The sequence below is a fragment of the Gorilla gorilla genome, chromosome 6 (genome assembly GCF_029281585.2).
Source record: "Gorilla gorilla gorilla isolate KB3781 chromosome 6, NHGRI_mGorGor1-v2.1_pri, whole genome shotgun sequence".
In the NCBI taxonomy this organism is placed as follows: domain Eukaryota; kingdom Metazoa; phylum Chordata; class Mammalia; order Primates; family Hominidae; genus Gorilla; species Gorilla gorilla.
The window spans coordinates 150785814-150808165 of NC_073230.2; the positions used below are offsets into that span (position 1 = coordinate 150785814).

Here is a 22352-nt window from a genome sequence, read left to right on the forward strand (position 1 = left end):
TCCTATATTACTGATTTCCTGTATTAAATTAGTTTGAAATACCTACATGGTCTCTTTACCGGGTAAGTCCCTAATTGGTACTTATTAGGATTCAAGTTCCAGGGTCTACTATTTAAAGCTCTCTACAATCTAATTTCAGCCTATTTCTCCCATCACTTCCCTCATGCCAGCTGACAAACATTTAATCCCAGCCAAACTAGTTTGCTCATGTCTCATGAACTTGTCTTGCATTTTTCCGTGTCCACATCTCTGCAAAGACAATGAAGTGGGGCAGGAAACATGCACTGGCTGTGGCACTAGACCTCTGTTTAAATCTTAGCTCTAACTCCTATTAGCTATAAGACCTAAAGCAAGTCACTAGCCCTTTATAAGCCTCGGTTGCTTTCGCTGGAAAACAAGGATTTAAAAAAAAAAAACAAAAAACATTTACTTTTATTTTAGAGAATGCTGCAACAGGTACAGATAAATAGCTGGCACAATGCGTAACTCCCAGAAGGTGCTGAGAAAGTGACAGACCATGGTTCTCACTGCTGCTCACACCTTTCCTGGTTCTGGAATCAGCATTCCTCACTTTCCACCTAGCCAAATACTCAGGGACCGCGTCCTCTCCCAAGGCATCTTCCCAGAGTTCTCCCTTGGACTCTTGACATAATTTCTCTACCAGGGGAGCCCTAGGTTTCCATGGAAATATCCTGTGACCAACCACAGGGGACAGAGAGGGAAGAGAAAGAGATTCATGTTCTTAGTCATATTTACACCCTTCCAACACCTAACGCTTTGCTGGGTGTTTTTCTAACTGTAAATAGGCATATTCTAGTACCAAAGCCAAAGTACTTCAGGAACAAATACAGAACGAAGTAACATCAGAAGTGTCTTAACTAAGAAATGTCATACTTCTTCATCAGACTCTTCATCTTTAGTTCAAATGTCTAGTGTTAAAATATCAGAAGCAATCAACAGAATTAAATCTATCTTTTCACAACTGGCCTATCACACACGCCTTTATACTATGATTACAGAAGTGTCTAGGAAGCATATTGTTTAAGATAACTTGCCTTATGTTTTAAACAAACCAAATGCTTATGTTGCAACTCTGTTCTATCAAAAGTAGACATTTTGTATGATCCAAAGACATAAATTTTTTATTCATTAAAAATTAATCAACAGCTACTATTCCCAGATACAGATCCAGTATCGTGTAAGAAAAGCAGGGCTAACCTCACCTTCATCTCAGGGTACATGTATCGGTGGATGGAAGGCAGCCAGTAGACAGGGGGCAGGCTGCTGCCTCTGCCGGGACCAGCATGGAGCACCCCCTTTTTGTCCTCATAGAAGGCAGCCAGATGAGAGTAATGTCCTGGCATTTCCAGCTGGTGCCTGCAGAAAAACACATACACACATACGCATGCATGCACACACACACACACACACACACATACACAGTGAGAACAGCCCTGGTCACAGCTCTGCTACCACTCCTACCCCCCGCCCACCTCAAGGGCTGTAACACTCAGGGGCAAAAGCCCTGACATACTCCAAAGATCCCCATTTGGAGGTTGCTTAGGTCACCTCCTTTGATGTTACAGAAGATCCTTAGGAAAAGTTCAAACATGGGCCTGAAACTCCCTGACAACACCATGGAACACATTCTTTTTCTCATGGGAAACAGACAGAATTAACAGACTATGACTAATGTCTATTGTTCTTGAGCAAGGTACGCCGGAGACTGGGTGCCACTTCCCAGAGAATGGCTGCTTCCTGTGAGAAGGGCCAGCTTGGAAGCCTAAAATTCCCTGCTTAAAGCCGCTCTTTGTTTAGAGAACTCATGCTTGCCTGCTTGCTTTGTTGTTATGGAAGAATACGGAGCTTACCCCCAATGTCTCAAATAAGGGAAAACAATTATTACTGGATGTCATCAGGGCTCATAATTTCTGCATCAAGTATAATAATAAAGAAATAAAAAGCATCAGAATATCTTCTCTGCCCGCCCCACCGGCTCGGGTCGCAGAGCCTGGCTGTGGCTGGCCCTGCTGGCCAACCCCAGACCCCAGAACCCAGAAGGCAGCACCGACGCCCTGGGCCATTTCAACAGTGGAGAATCCTGCCCCCCAGTGGAGCACAGGAGCACTGTGAGGACTGTTTGTCACTATATTTAATGGGGGTGTTATAGGTTGAATTTTGTCCCCACAAAAAAGATGGGGCCCCAGCACCTCACTCAGAATGGGACCTTTTTCGATAGCATCTTTACATAGGTAATCAAGTTAAAATGAAGTTACTGGAGTGGGCCCTGGTCCAGTGTGAATGCTATCCTTATAGAAAGGGGACTTTTGGACACATAGACACACACATACAGCAAACAGCGGGTGAACGTGAAGACAGAGACTGGGATGATGCATCTACAAGCCAAGGAACCCCAAAGATTGCCAGCATCCACCAGCAGCTCAGGGAGAGTCCTGGAACGGATTCTCCTGCATAGCCCCAGAAGGAACTCACACTGCTGAGACCTTGACTTTGGGCTTCCAGCCTCTAGAACTGTAAGACAGTATGTTTCTGCTGTTTCAAGCCACCCAGTTTTTGGCACTTTGTTATGCAGCCCCGGAAAAGCCCTAATTGAGGGAGGAATAAAAAGCGCCAAAAACCCTCTTAGCCCATCTTTATTTTCTCAGTGTCCTACAATTTCCATCAATCAATGAACAAAAAGCAAAATATAGCTTCACTGAGCAAGGGAAACATCCCTAATTATGGTTGGCCCTGGAACAGCAGTGATTAAAAATAGGCACTCCCCGCTGCCACACCGCCTCTGCAAACTGCCACGGTGGCTTACCCCAAACTATGACACAAACTGTTCAGAGTCAAGATTTTCATCAACCAACTATAGCCTTCTATTCTCCAACCATCTCCACTCCAGAGTGATTTACAGCTCTTGTCAAAGTGATGACAAGAGACCTTCAGACAAATTTATATTTTAAAAAGAAAAAAGTCATCACTATATTCATATAATGATTACTAATGTAAGATGGATGATAGCTCCAATTTCAGGGCTCCTATACATTTTAAGTTTTGACAAAGAGGTAGTCCTACTATAACAAATATAGTCCTCCTATAACAAATAACTAGTTGGGAGGAGGTTGCTTGTAGTCACTCAGCTCACTTTTACAAATGTTCATGAGCTAGACAGGAAACCCATGGTCTAAGCTGTGTCTGACTATTCTGAGAAGATGGCAGATTTCAGATACTTTCTAGGGAAATTTGTCAAACTGACGAAAGTCTGATTCACAGAAAATCATACAAAGGCAATTATGTTCAAAGGTGTTTTTATTAGGATGGAATTTCCCTAAAAAGAACACTGAGAATCATTTTATTATATTTTAATACTACATTTTCTGTGTTATAGGGGGCTGTGTCAAGGGTAATTTATATTTTTTCATTCAAAGGTGTTTCATTAGTATCAAATTTCCCTAAAAAGAATACTGAGAATCATTTTATTATATTTTAATACTATATTTTCTGTGTTAAAGGGGGCTGTGTCAAGGGAAATATTTTTTCATTTTCTAGGTTTATTGTTTGCTGATTTGCTGCTCAGTTGTCTTTTCTGTTTGACTACATTAAACTGTATACTTGAACCACGATTCTAAAGAAAAGTTCAGTACAAAAGTTAGAGTCCTTTAGACAAAGAACTAATATGAGGATTCTGTCCTTTGATTGCCTCAGATATTACTGACTGATGGGACAGAACAAGGCAATAATATGGAATCTGAACATAGACACAAATATAAATTGGCAGTTCCTGGATGAATGTTAAGCAACTGCTGTTATGAAAGACTCAAAATTTAAACACACTACAGATTTTGCAACAAACAAGATTGTCAAACCACAATATCAAGAAAAACCAAAAAGTACTGACACAAGGCTCAGAGGGCTGGATGATAAGTTAGTCTTCAAAGATGATGTCAAAGCAGCCCTTCCTGGTGAACTTACCTACAAGAATGCAGAAATTGAGAAACCACCACACTGAAATGCATGCCAAACCACCTATGGAAACTGTCCAAGAGCCGTGACACTGTAAGAACTAGAGAATAACCGGCTCAATATCTATTATTAATCTGAAGCCATAAGCTGCTGGGCCAGAGACACTGGGATTCTCCTTAAGCCCACAGCTCCTTCACTGATAAAACACAGCCATGTGTGGCCATGCAGATGCCCAGTGCAACTGACCCTGCCTGTCCCTACCACACTGGCAATAATTCATACACGATCAGAATCAGAGATGCCTTTGTGCGACAATTACACTTCATCACTCTGGTGTGTTAATTATTGGTCTGAACAGGCCGGGTGTGGTGGCTCACGCCTGTAATCCCAGCACTTTGGGAGGCTGAGGTGGGCGGATCGCTTGGGGCCAGAAGTTCGAGACCAGCCTGGCCAACACGGTGAAACCTGTCTCTAATAAATATCCCAGCTACTCGGGAGGCTGAGGCACGAGAATTGCTTGAACCCAGGAGGCGGAGGTTGCAGTGAACCGAGAGAGATCACGCCATTGCATCCAGCCTGGGTGACAGAGCGAGACTCTGTCTCAAAAAAAAAAAATATATATATATATATATATGTGTGTGTGTGTGTATTTACATATGTGTATATATATTTATCTATATTTATGTGTGTGTGTGTGTGTGTATATATATATATGTATATATATATCTGTCTGAACAAATCGTCTTCTAGCTCCTGGCTTTGCAAATGCAGAAAACTAAGCACTCCCACTTACTGCGGGTGCAGGGATACTGTGACGCCACCTTCTGAAGGGTAACTTACAGCTTGTATTAAATTGTACATTGTACACATCCTCTGATCTAATGATTCTCCTTCTCGGAGTGAGGCCTAAAGAACTATTTCTAGACGTGAACAGTCATTTACTCACAAGGATGCTGATGTTCACAGGGGTGAAAAAACAAGGAACACCCTAAAAGCCCAATAACAGTGAAACAGTTAAATAAATTGTGATGTATCTATATACTGAAATGCTGTGAAACCACAATAATGTTGAGGACATAATTCATGATACACCGGAAAGGTTAATATACCAAGTTACAAAATTTACATACTGAATGACCTCAATAATCTTTTTTTTTTTTTCTTTTGGAGATGGAGTCTCGCTCTGTTGCCCAGGCTGGAGTGCAGTGGTGCAATCTCAGCTCACCGCAACCTCCACCTCTGGGTTCAAGCGATTCTCCTGCCTCAGCCTCCTGAGTAGCTGGGACTACAGGCGCACGCTGCCACGCCCAGCTAAGTTTTTGTATTTTAGTAGAGACGGGGTTTCACCGTTGTTGCTCAGGCTGGTCTCGAACTCCTGAGCTCAGGCAATCTGCCTGCCTCGGCCTCCCAAAGTGCTAGGATTACAGGCGTGAGCCACCGCCCCCGGCCAATAATCCTTTTTAAAAAAAATAAAATAAAATAAAACGTGTATGTATAATATATATTTGCACATGGGAAAAGACTAGAATGGTATAAAATGAAATGTTAACAGTAGATATGTCTGGCTGGTGAGATCATTTTTTTCTTTGAGCTTTTCTCTATTTTTTAAAGTTTCCTATAATAACTATATCTTAATTTTATACTTAGTCATTTTAAACTTTTCACTATGAACATTTTCAAACATATACACAAAATGTAGAAAGAAGAGAATGAACCCCACGTATTTATCATCTAGCTTCAATAATATTTGATCCATATGGTTATATCTACACCCTATACCCTACCATCACCACTTTTTTCCTAGAATGTCTTAAAGAAAATCCCACCTCATAACATTTCATTGATAAGTGCTTTGTAAGGCATCTCTAACTGATAAAGTCTGTTTAAATAACGTAACACATAATCACCATGCCATTATCTCATTTAACAATAATAATGCCTTAATATAAATATCTAGTCCACATTCAAAGTACAGCCACTGTCCCCCAAATGCTATTTTACAGTTGGTTTGTTTGAATTGAGATCTGAGCAAGGTAAAATGTGGTTATGAGTCGTAGGTCCCTTTATTCAATAACAGTCCCTCTTGCCTCTAATTTAATTTTTTAAATTATGAAATAGTTCTCCAATATCTTCTGATTAAGAAATAATCGTTAAAAAGACTCTTTAGAGAGATTCTGAGGGCAAAAATTGTAGATGAAATACAAGTAAATAGGTTTGGAACATCAGAAGTCAGAAGAAATATAAAACACAGATTAAGTGTTGCAGAAATGAAGACTAGTGAATTTATGTAAAAGTTGCTGCTGTATTCAAGTATTATCCTAAGCTAAACCTAAGCTTATCTAACTGTGCTTCTTTCTTTTCCTCATACTCTGTCATACAAGTCTCTTCTTATGTTACCTATAGCCCTCTTTAATCACCAAGCTGCAAAACCTTTCTAGCTATGACTCAAAATCTAGAAGCCATAAAAAGATGAATGAATTCAAAGAAAAACACCTACATGACAAGAAGGCAATGTTAAAAGACAAATGACAAAGTGGTAAAATATTTTCAATTTATACAACAAAGAAAAAATTTCCCTATTGTACAAACTCCTAGAAATTAATAAGAAAAGGCTGGGTGTGGTGGCTCATGCCTGTAATCCCAGCACTTTGGGAGGCTGAGGCGGGTAGATCACCCAAGGTCGGGAGTTAGAGACCACTCTGACCAACATGGAGAAACCCCACCTCTACTAAAAATACAGAATTAGCCAGGCGTGGTGACACATGCCTGTAATCCCAGCTACTCTGGAGGCTGAGGCAGGAGAATCGCTTGAACCTGGGAGGCGGAGGTTGCAATGAGCTGAGATCACACCATTGCACTCCAGCCTGGGACACAAGAGCGAAACTCTTTTTTTTTTTTAAAAAAAAAAAAGTAAAAGAAATTAAGAAAAGGTAAACAACAAAATGTAGCAAAGGCTAGAAATGGTTCACAGAAAAAGAAATACAAATGACTCAAACATACATAAAGGTGCTTAACCTCACTTATAGGAAAAATACAAATTAAAACTATACTGATGTACTGTTCTTTTATCCATCAGGTTAGAATGTTCAAACTTTCATTTTGTGTTGGCAACGTTGAGGTGAAACAGGCATTCTCTTGCATTACTACTGGGCATGCAAATGGCACAACCTCTATGGGAAGCAATTTGACAGAATCTATTAAAATTACATACATATATCCTTTGAGCCATCAATTTCATTTCTGAAAATTTAATATACAGATATACCCCTCACGTGTGAAATGCATGATATTCAATGCAGCATCATTTGTAGCAGGAGATGGACTGGAAACAACCAAATGTCTATTAATAATGAACTTGATAAATGCTATAATTCTATAGAAGGCATATGACACAGCTGAAAACAAGGAAGAAACTCTCAACGTACTGATATGAGATCTTTCATACTGTTGAATGAAAAAGGCTAGGTGCAAAACAACAAAAATAACATGCTATCTTTTGCAAGAAAAGGGAGACGGTAAGAATATACATTTGTATTTGTATATATGAACACACACACACACACACACTTTGGGATGATACATGAGAAATGAATTGTGATTACTGAGATTATTTGGATGGATACGGGAACTGGGTGAAGATTTTTCACTTTATGTGAGTGGTAGGTAGTCTGCCACACTCTTCTTCCTTTAGTAACAGAACTTTCCAAATTTTAGATGGACACATGGATGCCCAGCTAAAGGCCACATTTCCCAGATTCCCTTGCTACTATGTGTGCCTAGTAACCAAGAACTGGTCAACGGAATGTGAGCAGAGGTGGTGTGTTCAACTTCCAGATCCCTCAAGTTCCAGATCCCAGAAGTTGAACACACCACCTCTGCTCACATTCCATGGAGCCAAGGTCTTTCCCTCTTCCTACATGCTAGAAAATGACAATGTAATGGGGAGACAGCTTCTACCATGTGGATGAGGACAACACTCTAGAAAATGACATAATGTAAGACTGAATGACTCAGGTCCAAGAATGACCAGTGGAACAGAACCACCTACCCACAATGAACTACTACGACTGCCATGCTGGAAAAGCTGTAATTCTATCTTACTGTGTCACTGTATTGGGGGTCTCTTCTTTATTACAGCAACTTAGCCTATACTCTAAAAGCCAAAAACGATACCTGGAAATGAGTTACTACAGTATCAAAAACCATATAGAGACACTGGCTTTGTTGCTGGAAGGGGACGGTGGTGAGAAAATAGATATTGCCGACTAGAAAGCTGGCAACCCTTGTTACACTTGTAGCAAAACATCTGCTAAAACTTCAATAACTTGGGAGACCCTGTGTCATCTGAATTTGTAGCTTTATGGGAAGCAGTTGGAAACAGAATGCTGGTGTGTGTTGACTGCCCCTTGTATGCTTTTAATGAGCTACTATAAGATAAAAACAAACAAGAACTGGCTGGTTTGCAAGGAAAAACGGAATAAAATACAGCCTACTAAGGGTCATGTGTTCTAAATTTGGCAATATAAATCCATTGAGATTCCAACAATTTGGGACCCCACAGGGCTGGAGAAGCCCATGCTACTGTACACCAAAAGCAGGAGACAGGAGTCTCTCTCAGGGCATCTATGAAAGTCTCCAGTTTAGTATTCTTGGGCAGATAAGGGAGTCAGCTTATTTACAAAGATCAGATTTAGGGAATCACCTCAAGGAAGTTATTATGAAAATGAGGGAGAAAGGGATGGGCCAAAAAGAGAGGCCAGTAACTATAATCTAGTCTGCTAATTAAAAACAATGACCCAAAGAAGATCTTTGGCCATGGATATTTTACCTGGAACTGACTGGAAGCAAACAAACCAGAAGTCAATTTAGTTTTTGAGAGACATGTATTGTCACATGCTTGGCTTATAAAAGCCTGTGACTTCTTGACCCCTTAAGAAACGACTAGACCTCCAAATCTATACCAGCAGGAAAGGTGTTCTAAAGCTGTACAGCCTCAAGAAAGGCATGTTCTCCAACGCCCACTGGAGATGTGGTTATGGAGGAAAATGAAGAAAGAATCTTCTAGAAGACAAAGCCAAGTGCCATGGAGGACAATGGACAAGGGATTCTACACAACAGAACCAAAGTTGAGCCAAGAGCATACTGACTCTGCAATTCCTGCTCAGCAGAATTTCACTGTTGTTATAAACTAGTGACCATCCGTATTTCTCATTCTTCCCTTTTCCAAACAGAAGCTTGTATTGTGGTTCCTACTTTACCTCCTACATTGCATTTGGGAGGTAGGGAGTAGAGGGACTTGTCTATTCTTTTATAAGTTTTCAAGGTAAGAAGAACCATGCCCTGGCCTAACGTAAAGGACTACTGCGCACTACAGAGAAATCCTAGATTTTAGACTGGAAGCATGAACTGAATGAGACTCCGTGATGTCTCCTTTGGGGTGGGAGGAATGGCCTCTACAAGGGGGAACAAGAGTATACATGGATACCTGAGTGGCCAGAGTGGCAAACTGAAGCAGAAGCTGCTAACTTTTTCTCAAAGTCAAGTCTTCCCTTCTTCCTGTTTGTAACCAATGCCCCAGAGTTCTAACTGGTCACAGGGTCACCCACCTAGTAGTGATGCCTCCCAGTCTACTTTGCTGTGGGGTGTGTCTCTGTGATTGAGGACTTGACAATGGAATATAAGAAGTGAGATATGTAAATTCTAGTCTTTCCTTCTTCCCTATGGGCTGAAATGCAAACATAATAGTAGTGAGCAGCTTTTAACATTTGGGAAAGAGTACCTTACAATACAAAACCATTCTTAGGATATGGTGGAATAACAAGAGATGAATGTGGGTCCCTGAACAATTGTATGGAACAGAGCAGGCTACCCAACTTGACCCCCTGCCTACCTCTACGCTATGACATGAGCAATAATCTTTTATCGTAATCAGGCCATAGTAATTTTGGGCCTCTGTTCTTGCCTTTTAGCCAGGACCCTATCCAATATAATACCACCTTAAAATTTTTGGATTTTGAACCATGAAACTGTATTGCCTACCTGGAGAATTAGCTTTTTAAAAGGAATAATATTGGCCGGGCGCGGTGGCTCACGCCTGTAATCCCAGCACTTTGGGAGGCCGAGGCGGGTGGATCACGAGGTCAGGAGATCGAGACCATCCTGGCTAACACGGTGAAACCCCGTCTCTACTAAAAATACTAAAAATCAGCCGGGCGTGGTGGCGGGCGCCTGTAGTCCCAGCTACTCGGGAGGCTGAGGCAGGAGAATGGCGTGAACCCAGGAGGCGGAGCTTGCAGTGAGCCGAGATCGCGCCACTGCACTCCAGCCTGGGCGACAGAGCGAGACTCCGTCTCAAAAAAAAAAAAAAAAAAAAAAAAAAGGAATAATACTGTTTTAAAAGTGTCAAAATCCCAATAAAATGGTCTTTTTTAGAACTTCATAATATTACTTCTGAGACCAAAAAAAAAAAAAAAAACTGAGGAAATATTTTGAGTACAGAAAAAGACATATGTGCAAATGCATTTTCCACAGCTCCAAAAGGTAGAGGAGCAGCTAAAAAAATAAACAGTAAATAAAAACATGCTGCATGTTCAGCCACAGAGAATAACCGAGTAAATGTATAGGACAGCTCCAGCATTGAAGAGCTATTAAAATAATCATCAAAATGACAAACAGGGAAGACAATGGGGGGAAAACATATGCATAATGGGTATTCCTGGAGAAGAAAAAAACAATGCAAAAGTTAAATATTTTATTAAAGAAGAAAAAGTTCCTAAAATTAAAAATAAAAGACCTATCTATTGAGCAAAGGGGACAAACTATCCCAGAACATACTGATATGAACTAATAAACATTTGGCAAGTTCAGGCTGGGCGCAGTGGCTCATGCCTATAATCCCAGAACTCTGGGAGGCCGAGGCGGGCAGATCACGAGGTCAGGAGTTCGAGACTAGCCTGACCAACATGGTGAAACCCCGTCTCTACTAAAAAAAAAAAAAATAATAAATTAGCCGGCTATGGTGGCAGGCCCCTGTAATCCCAGCTACTCAGGAGGCTGAGGCAGGAGAATTGCTTGAACCCAGGAGGTAGAGGTTGCAGTGAGCCAAGATCACACCACTGCCTTCCAGCCTGGGCGGCAGAGTGAGACTCCATCTCAAAAAACAAAAACAACAAAAACAAAACAAAACAAAACAAAACATTTGGCAAGTTCAGAAACAGCACAGACAAAGACAGACTCTATAGGTATCTGGATGGAGAAACTTCTCCAAAACGACTAATTTCAGATAACAGTAGAACAATATCTATAGCATCCTGAGGGGAAGAAGAAAGCATTCAAGAATTGTACAACCAGCTGAGGATAAAGGGAACAGGCCAATAGTATTAATCATGCAAGATCCTTTCAAAGAAAGAAAAGTGCTTGATGGTAAAATTCAACCATTCAAGATTTTTTTTTTATTTTTTAAACAGGATCTTGCTCTATCACTCAGGCTGGCATGCAGTGGTGCAATCATAGCTCACTGCAGCATTGAACTTCTGGGCTCAAGCCATCTTCTCACCTCAGCCTCCTAAGTAGCTAGGACTACAGGTGCACACCACCATGCCTGGCTAATTTTTTTGCTTTTGTACAGTTGGAATCTTGCTTTGTTGCCTAGGCTGGTCTTGAATTCCTGGCTTCAACTGATCCTCCTGAATTGATCCTCCTTGGCCTCCTTAAAGTGCTGGGATTACAGGCGTGAGCCACCATTCCTGATCAATTTTAATGTTTATACATTGTTTCTCAGTACTGACACCATATTGTCACGTTTTTCATAATTGTTTTTCTTAATTTTGGAGGAATATTTCAAGGAATAGTATATCTTACTGTGAAAAAATATTTACTTGAAGTTACAAGTAAAATTATGTTTAATATATTCCATTAACACAGCCTATTTGAGAAAATTAAATCCATAAAATATTAATCCTATTTTTGTAAAGATATTTGTATTCTAGAATCGCATTCATGGAATATTGTCAATGGATATCTGTGAGTGTTAATATATGAGAGGATTTTTAAAAATCCTTTGTACTTTCATATAAATTTTTAAATAATAAACATGTATTTTCCACAAACAAGTTCATGCTTTCAAAGCTGAAGATCACAATTATGTTGCATAAAAATGTTTACATAGTGATAAATTTTAAAAGTATAGACTATAAAAGAGGATATATATTGTATGATGCCAAATATATATTTTAAACGTACACACATGCACAGAAAAGAAGTGGTAACATTTTATCAGTGCTTCAGGGATTAGGGATAAATTTTCCCCTAAAATCTGAAATGTAATTAGGTTACTTGCATGATGAAAAAAATGTAAAGTAACTAATCGTTTTGCTGCTTCTGTTAAAAATTCTCTTCCTATGCCAGGTACCTTGGCTCATGCCTGTAATCTCAGCTCTTTGGCAGCCTGAGGCAGGAGGATCACTTGACTGTAGGAGTTCAGGACCAGCCTGGGCAATATAGTAAGAGCCTGTCTCTACCAATATATATATATATATATATATATTTTTTTTTTTTAAGTTCTCTTTCTATTATCCCAATCATAGTAAGAATCCCAATAATAAAAGGAGTAGGCTTTAAAAAAGTTTAGGATTTCTTTGCCTACTTGGGGCAAGGAGGTAACTATTGCGGCTTTGCATAAACAAAGATCATGTACCTGTCAAAAAATGACTTAATTTTAAAAAGTGATGGTAGTATTAAATCCAAACTGAAGGCAGAATATACCCCAGCTTTCATTATAGAGTGAAGACTCATCATGCAGGACGTTGGCTGAAACGAAAGGACACCACCTGAGGCGTGAAACATCGCCATGGATGTTCTTGGAAAGACATCTGCTGCTCTGGCACGCAAGTGCTGTCTCCGAGGGCTCGTGCCATATGCACCAGCTGGTGGATCCTGCTGCCTCCCTGCACATGTACGGAAGCCACGTACCGAACCTGGTTCTCCAAGAAGTGCATGTAGCGGTAAAGCAGTGTGTAGGAGGGAGAGAGGATGCCCACAGACTTCATCCGCGCGCCACGTTCCAGCTCGCTCTCCACGGGCATGTTGGCAAAGCAGGCCAGGCCGAAGAAGGGCCCCTTTCGGAAATAGCTAGAAGAGACCAAATACGTAGTGTGGCTCAAGATCAGAGAGGAATTTTGAGAAGCAATCCTAAACAAAACAAATGAACTGTGTTCGGGGCTGTCAATGACAAAGCTCAGCCTCAAGAAAACAAATGGGCCAAGCCACGTGACCTCACTGATGAGCTTGAAGAGATTACATAACTTGCCAAGGGTCACTCGGCTGGAGCTGGGCTTAGTACGTGGCAAGCCTGCCGCTCAGCTGCCCACAATCATGGACACATCTCTTCTCTCCTGCACCACAACTAATGACTTGGATGGGAGAAGCAGAACCAACATTCCTCTTCAGGCTCCTCTGGAACTAGGACTCTCTTTCGTAGCATAAACCACGGTGATTCTTCCCTTACTTCCTGAGGCTCTGATATTTTTCACTGAGCTGCCATTTTATTTCCTCCTCTTTCTCACACTTGTATCAGTCATGAATTAAGCCCCATGAGGAGATTAAAGCCACTTCATTACCCTTAAGCTCTTTCCATTGTTCCTTCTCACAAAACTCTCTGAATGACCCACTACACAGGACTAAAAAATGGCCTTACTTAAAGCTGGAATTTCAAGGTTGAACACATAGATGTCCTCAGTTAACTCACACGGGGCTGAAACTGTGCACTTTCATTAAAACCAAACCTCAAGTGAGGTCCATGTAATTTCTGAGAAAGTGAGAGAACCTCTACAGGCAGGGATTCTTAAGATTTGCAGGTCATGAAGCCCATTGACAATCTGATGAAAGCTAGACATCTCACTAGAAAAATGATGTAAACACAAAACTATCCATGTATTTTCAAGGCATTTACACACAGCACATGAAGACCTCCTAATAAGGGCCCTTCTGCTTTGGGGAAAGTGTGGAGGTGGGGGGAATGGTACGAAGATGACTCCAGTTCAGAAGTACTTACATGAAATCAGATTGGATTTTATGGGACCCACTGGCCATAGACTTGAACTCAACACCTTCAAGGTCAATATCTTGAGGTAAGCACCATTCTACCATGTTTCCTGTAGGAAAAGGAAGATGCAAGTTAAAAGAAACAACATCATTCAAAGAAAATGGGTTAGTACAGGGCTTAGCACATGGCTTTTCAAAAAACCGACTGCTGACTCAGCCTGACACAGACCAGCGAGATGCTCAGAGCTCAGCCCCTCCATCACCAGCAGGGGTGACGCCGGAGGACGTGGAGATGGACACTAAAGGAACCTCCCATCTCTGCCCTCAAACACTGTTCTCCTCCCTCATGAGGATGCTGCCTTTGATTCTGTCATTCTGCTCAACCACTTCCAAATCTGCCTTTTTCGGCCTCACTTCTCTGAATGTTTTTTTAACCTTCCGCCCTCATTTCCTTATCTTGTGTTCTCTCCTTAATGCCTTGAGATCTTGATTCTATCTATAGCCACTAATGACTGGGGAAATCCCAAAACATTTTTTACACTCTCATTCTCATTTACCTCTAGGTAGCATTTGCTAATTCCTCAAACATTTCTCCTCTTTTTCCCGGATTTCCATGACAGAATACTATTTTAGTGCTTTTCCTACCTCTCTGACCAATGTAACTCTGTTTCCCTCCCTCTCTCTCTCCTCTCTAAGTGAGGTCCTTCTTCAAGGGACAATGATATTCACTTCCAGAATTTTGGGACTCATTCACTCATCAATGATTATTCAGTTTCTCCTGAGCTAGATGCTGGAGATACAAAGTCCCTGACCTCAGTGAGATTAGATTCCAGAGAGAAATGAGGAGAGCTAGAGGAGATCAGCAGTTACAGTGCAGTGAGATCAATGTTATGACAGAGGATAAGGTGCGATTTTTTTTTTTTTTTTTTCTTGAGACTGAGTCTCACTTTGTCGCCCAGGCTGGAGTGCAGTGGCACAATCTTGGGCCACTGCAAGCTCCACCTCCCAGGTTCAAGGCGATTCTCCTGCCTCAGCCTCCCACGTAGCTGGGATTACAGGCGCATACCAGCACACTCAGCTAATTTTTTTTTTTTTTTTTTTTTTTTTTTTTAGATGGAGTCTCGCTCTTGTCACCCAGGCTGGAGTGCAGTGGCGCGATCTCTGCCTCCCAGGTTCATGCCATTCTCCTGCCTCAGCCTCCCAAGTAGCTGGGACTACAGGCGCCCACCACCACACCCGGCTAATTTTTTGTATTTTTAGTGGAGACGGGGTTTCACCGTGTTAGCCAGGATGGTCTCGATCTCCTGACCTCGTGATCCGCCCACCTCGGCCTCCCAAAGTGCTGGGATTACAGGCGTGAGCCACCGCACCCGGCCATGCCCAGCTATTTTTTTTTTTTTTGTATTTTTAGTAGAGATGGGGTTTCACCAAGTTGCCCAGGCTGGTCTCCAACTCCTGACCTCAGGTGATCCACCTGCCTCAGCCTCCCAGTGTTGGGATTACAGGTGTGAGCCACCGCTCCAGGCCAAAGTAGGATTTTGAAAGTACAAGCACGCCTCGGGCTGCGGGAATCAGGGAACTATACAATAGCAGTGTTATCTGGAGTCTTGAGAGAACACTATAGAATACTCCCTGTTGTTTTCATGCATATTCAAAAGGGTTTAAAGCAAAACACTAAGCTATTTGTGAGATTTCATTTCAGAACAAACTTCTTATTAACACTCCAAATCCTAATTTGCTAGGCATTAGACAAACCATCAATAATCCCAGCCAAACAATGCTTTCAGATAATTGTTCAGGGCATTAGGGAATACACAATCTAGTCTCAGGACATGGTAGATATCATAGAGCATTGTCGAATCTCACACTCAACAGCCCAAGTCACTTTCAAATAGTTTATTTTCAAAAGAGGAATCATGATTCTGATCATTTAGTCAATTCACTAAAGTGAAAAGCATGAAAAAGGAATTAAGAGTTCATAAAGCAGAAAGCCTCGAACAATGTTATGTTTGTCAGGGTCAAAGATAAGAAAAAGCACTCAGAAAGAAAGAGGGGTGACCTTGGGGATAAGATGAGTTTTTTAAGCACCAAGTTCCCCCACGCTTTCCTATATTTTCCCCTACCATCCATGTCTATTACCTTCACAGTCCAGTCGTTTTTTTCCTGTGGAATGCATCAGGACAGCTAGGGAGCTTTAAAAGGCGCCAGGGGCTACCCTAGGTCTATAGAATCACCATCTTCCCTGCCCTGCCACAGGGTGATTCTGCTGATGCATGCCAGCGATAAGAGCCCCTGCTTGGGCCTCTGTATACACGCTCCTAACGCTTAACAGTGGCAGTATATGGTCAGCAGAGGAAAGGGACAGTCTGGGACAGAGCTACAATGACCCTCGATAGGCTCTGTCCTCCTCATACTCAACCAACCTGCTTCTTCTAATACTTACTGCCTTGTTTACCCACACGCCACACATTACGGGGTTCAGCTAGCTCAAATTTAGCTTCTTTCCTCCAACCCAGCCTGCCCATGACTACTCAGTGTCTTAAAACTTTATTTACCCAAATGTTATATTGAAATATAGCATAAGTATAGAAAAGTGCAAAGATGTTTATTGCAGCACTATTCACAATAGCAAAGACATGGAATCAACCCAAATGCCTATCAATGGTAGACCGGATAAAGAAAATGTGGTACATATACACCGTAGAATACTATGCAGCCATAAAAAGGAATGAGATCATGTCCTTTGCAGGGACATGGATGGAGCTGGAAGCCATTATCCTCAGCAAACTAACATGGGAACAGAAACCCAAACACAGCATGTTCTCACTCATAAGTGGGAGCTGAACAATGAGAACACATGGACACAGGGAAGGGAACAACACACACCAGGTCCTGTCAGCAGGGAAGAAGAAGAAAAAGCATCAGAATAAATAGCTAACACATGCAGGGCTTAATACCTAGGTGATGGGTTGAGAGGTGCAGCAAACCACCATGGCACATGTTTACCTATGTAACAAACCTGCACATCCTGCACATGTATCCTGGAACTTAAACTTTTAAAAAAAAGAAAAGTGCACAAAGTACAACTCAATGGATTTTCCCGAAGTAAACATATTTGTGTAAGTAGCACCCAGATCAAGAAGCTGAAAGAACATTATTTGTACATCAGAAACCTCCCTCATAGCAGCTCCAAGTCATTAACCCTCTCTCATGAATTAGCTTAGCCTCTTCTGAGCTTCTACAAAATGTAATTATACTTTGCATTCTTTTATGTCTTTTATGTCATCCATGCTGATGTGTGTAGCAACAGTTTGTTCATCTATTACTTCTATCATATGCATGTAGCAGTTTACCTGCTTAACTGGTGATGCACATTTAGGTTACTTCCAATTTGAAGTTACAGCAACGGGCACTGCTGTAAACAATCCTGTATTTGCCATCTGCTGAAATAGCGTAAAGTGGCATTGTAATGCATTGACCTGGTTGGACTGAACTATCCTTCTCAGAATTCCCTTCTTTGTATGTTTCCAGCTGAGATTTGGAAGTGAATCGGTAGCCACGTTATGTTTGCATCTGTAAGGTCAGTGCAGAAGGCCCACTGCATAGTTGCTTCTCTGCAGGCTTACTACAGTGGTGAGGGGCAGCAGCCAGCCCTGATGATGCTGCAGCCACCATCCCTTGATCTTCCTTCAGTTTCTCTGACTCCTAAGCCAGGTGTATGTTTAGTTCCATAATAAAGGGCATCGGCTTCTCCTTAGGACACCCATATCACCAAAGCTGGATACATTAATAGCCTGATCCACGTTCCCACCTATCTTCATGAGTTTCAGCTTCTTACTCTTCCTTTTCCTCCTCCTCCTCCTCTTCTTCAGAAGTTTACTCTCTTCCTTCATAACTGTCTGCCCAGTAGACTTCAAACTCCAACATCAGATACAAAGAACAGCCTTATATAGATTGTCTAACAGCTCCCACAGTTGCATAAAACCAAATCCCTGCAACAAATTCCTTTATGTATCTCCTAGTTTTTCTGTTTCTCTGATTGAACTTTGACCAACACAATATGCACATTTCTACTGACTACATCCCTAGGAATAGAATTGCTTTAAAAATGTTTGCGTCACTGCAAACTAAGACACTTTCAATGATTCCCAAAGTAGTATTTCCCAAGCTTATGTTAATAGGGCTTCTGCAAAAAAGAAAACAAAATTTTGTGAAATGTGTGTGTTTTTGGCCAAATTATCTTAGCTTAAACAAAGCTAGACACATTCCTTTATTGCAGTACTTCTCAGAGCCTTTAATATGCCACTCTGCATCGTGAATCTCCATGAGATCAATACAGTGCTTAATGTTCCCCAAATTATCTTTTTTAAAGGAGTATCTTAAATCTTTTTAAAAGGAGTATCTTAAGAGACTAATTTTATAGAAGGCATTTTTTAAAAAAAAAGAAATACAGGTATATCAGGTGTGCAAACTGTCATTCCATATCCACTCTTCCCTTCTTATATGAATCAGAACCTGCTATTTTTAGCTTGGTGCATGGCCTTCCAAATGAAGGCTATGTTTCTCAGTACCTTCATGAGTGAATTCTGGTCAGTGTCATGTGGACAGAAATGAGGTGCATCACTTCCAGAAGGTGCCTGAAAGGCAAGGAGCACATTGCCCCTTTCTCCACCCTGCTACCTGGAATGTGGATGTAGCATCGTATCACAGAGGGGATGCTGGAGCCATCGGTCAATGTGGGTCTAGGTCCCTGGATGACCCTGGAGATTTGGGCCAGTATTCTAGCCCCAGGCTGCTATCACCTGATTGTTACATGAAAAAGAAATAGACTCCTATCTTGATTATGCCACTGTTGATTTGGGCTTCTAGTATTCATGTCCAGCCTATGTCCTACTTAGTACAGCTGACCTAGAAGATAAAGTCCCCATTCCTTAGCCTGGTTCTCAAACCCTCTTCCTTGCTCCTCTGTGCCTACCAAATCTAATTGCACAGAAACGGAAAGGAACAGAGGGAGCGAATGACATACTGTTAGTTACATCCTTCACTCCTAGGTAGACATAAGCCCATCTGGGTTGGGAAGAAAGGTCCATTGGAGGCTGGCAAATCAAAGAACAGGGCACAGGCTCCAGAACACCACTCTGGGGAGAAGTATCCTTATCCCATGGCAAGCACATTCCTGCTGACAACTCCTTGAATGAAAGGAAAGTAGGTAGAGCTACTATGGCCCTTATCTCTACATATCATAATCATGTCTTTGACGTCTGTCTCTGCAGGAGTCTGTTAACTTTTACAAGGTGAGAATTTTCCTTGTCTTCACATTTCTATATAGTATCATGCCTTGCACAGGACAGAATGGATATTTTTTAAAAAACAGATTTATTAAGGGCATGCATGTGTTTAAAAAAACTGATGAATTAGTGTTAATTACCTTAGCAATAGTAATAATACTGTAGTTATATAGGAAAATGTTCTTATCCTTAGAAGGTTTATACTCAAACGTTTAGGAGTGACATATTATCATATCTGTGACTTACTTTCAAATGGTTCAGGAAAAAAAGGCATATCCATATCTGTATATAGTCAGTTCTACTTTTATCACTTACTGGATTTGTGTCAATGCAACAGATGTACTTGAGAGCAATTTGAGCACAGGGAATTTCACATTCACTTATGCTATAGACTCAATGCAATCCCAATCAAAATCCCAGCAAATTATTTTGCGGATATCGACAAGTTAATTCCAAAGCTTACATGGAAAGGCAAGAGACCCCAAATAGCCAACATAATACTGAAGAACAATAAAACTGGAAGACGAACAATGCACCCAACTTCGAGACTTATATAAAATTAATCAAGAGAGTAGGTATTGGTGAAATATCAGACAAATAGATTAATGGAACAGAATAGAGAGCCTTGAAACAGATCGACACAAATTAATCACATAATCTTTGCCAAAGGAACAAAGGCAACACAATGGAGAAAAGATAGTCTTTACAATAAATGGTGCTGAAACAAGTAGACATCTACATGCAAAGAAATGAAACTAGACACCTACTTTACCCCTTTCACAAAAATTTATTCAATATGGAAAGTAGCTAGCCTAGGTAACATAGTTAGACCCTGTCTCTACAAAAAATTAAAAAAAAAAAATTAGCCAGGCATGGTGGTGTGTGCCTGTCGTGCTAGCTACTTGGGAGGCTGGGGTGGGAGGATCACTTGAGCCCAGGAGTTCAAAGCTACAAGGAGCTATGCTCACTCCACTGCATCCCAACCCAGGCAAAAGAGTGAGACCCTGTCTCTAAAATAATAATAATTTTTTAAAATATGTAAACCAAAATGTAAAATGCAGAATTATAAAATTTCTAGAAGGTAACACAGGAGAAAAATCTGGGTGACTTTGGGTTTAGCAATGAGTTTCTAGATATAACACTAACAGCACAATTCATGAAGGAAAAATGGATACATTGGACTTCATTAAAATTTAAAACTTGGGATCTATGAGAGACGCTATTAAGGGAATGAAAAGACAAGCCACAGACTGAGAGAAGATATTTGCAAAACACATATCTGATAAAGGACTGTTATCTAAAATATACAAAGAATTCATAAAACTCAACAATAAGAAAACAATCCAACTTTTTAAAAGGGTAAAAGATCTGAACAGACAACTGATCAAGGAAGATACACAGATGGCAAATGACATGATGTTGACTATTTTTTCATATGCTCATTATGCAATTGCAAATTAAAATAACAATGAGATATCATGACACACATATCAGAATGGCTAACATTCAAAACACCAAATGCTGATGAGGATGTGGGACAGCAGGAATTCATTGCTGGTGGGAATATAAAATGGCACAACCACTTTGAAAGACAGTTTGGCAGTTTTTTACAAAACTAACATGTTATTATCAAATGACCCAGCAACGATGCACCTTTGTATTTATCCAAATGAGCTGAAAACTTACATCCACACAAAACCTGCACACAGATGTTTGCAGCAGCTTTATTCACAATGGCCCAAAACTGGAAAACAACCACGATGTCCTTCATAGGTGAATGGATAAATAAAACGTGAGATATCCATACAAGAAAATACTCTATAGCAATACAGAAAAATGAGCTATCAAGCCATGAAGAGACATGGAGGAACTTTAAATGCATGTAGCTAAATAACAGAAGCCAGCCTGAAAAGGCTACACACTGTATGATTCCAACTATGTGACATTCTGGGAAAGGCAAAATTATAGAGACAATAAAAAGATCAATAGGAAGGGAGGGATGAATAGGTCAAGCATAGGATCTTTAGGGCAGTAAAACTATTCTGTATGATACTGTTATGGTGGATACATAACATCGTGCATTTTTCAAAACCCATTGAACTGTACAACAGTGAACCTTAATGCAAACTATGGATTTAAATAAACAATAATGTATCAATATTAGTTCATCAATTATAACAAATATACCACACTAATGAAAGATGTTAATAGAGGGAAATTATATGTGTATGAGTGAGGGGGAGGTAGTATATGGGAACTCTGTACTTTCTGCTCAATTTTTCTGTAAAACTAAAATTGCTCTAAAAAATAAAATACATTATTTAAAAAACCCTAATTGATGAATTAACCTAAATTAACTGCCCTAAGAGTGGCAATGATACTATGGTGATGTAGAAAAATAGCCTTATTCTTAGGAGATTTATACTGAAGTATTTTATTTTATTTTATTAAGAGACAGGGTTGCCCAGGCTGGAGTGCAGTGGCCCAATCATAGCTCACTATAACCTCTAACTCCAGGGCTCAAATGATCCGCCCATCTCAACCTCCCAAACAGCTGGGACTACAGGCATGCGCCACCATGCCGGGCTAATTTTTTAAATTTTTATAGAGATGAGGTCTCGCCATGTTGCCCAGGCTGGTCTTGAACTCCTGGCCTCAAGAAATCCTTCCACCTCTGTCTTCCAAAGTGTTGGTATTACAGGCGTTAGTATACATATTCACGCCTAGCCCATACCGAAAAATTTAGAAATGAAATGCCATGACATCCACAACTTACTTTCAAATAGTTCAGCAAAAAAAAGAAAAGTCTATTTATATCTCCACACACAGTTCTGCTATAATGCTTGTTGAATCTGTTCCAAAGCAATCGATGTATTAGGGAATTTGACATTTGCTTATGCGTGATTTCAATCATGAAAAACACAAAGTCAATGTGGAAAACTACACCCAGCTGAATCAAGCCATGTCGGAATATACAAAACACACCCACCTTAAGCTTCTCCTGCTACCTCAGGTCACCTCGTTCTGGGCCATGCCATGCACCTCTAGCGTCAC

The 22352-nt window shown here is 40.7% G+C and overlaps 1 protein-coding gene across 2 annotated transcripts in view; it reads right to left on the reverse strand.

Annotated features, from left to right (window-relative positions):
- Positions 1–22352, reverse strand: part of DENND11 (DENN domain containing 11) — a 49200-nt gene that overhangs the window by 19429 nt on the left and 7419 nt on the right. For both annotated transcript variants that reach the window (XM_055346429.2, XM_019031213.4), the window contains exons 2-4: positions 14021–14120; positions 12940–13098; positions 1224–1377 (exon numbers count right to left, since the gene is read on the reverse strand). In XM_055346429.2, the coding sequence (XP_055202404.1) occupies positions 1224–1377; positions 12940–13098; positions 14021–14120 (413 nt within the window). The remainder of the gene's footprint in view (positions 1–1223; positions 1378–12939; positions 13099–14020; positions 14121–22352) is intronic.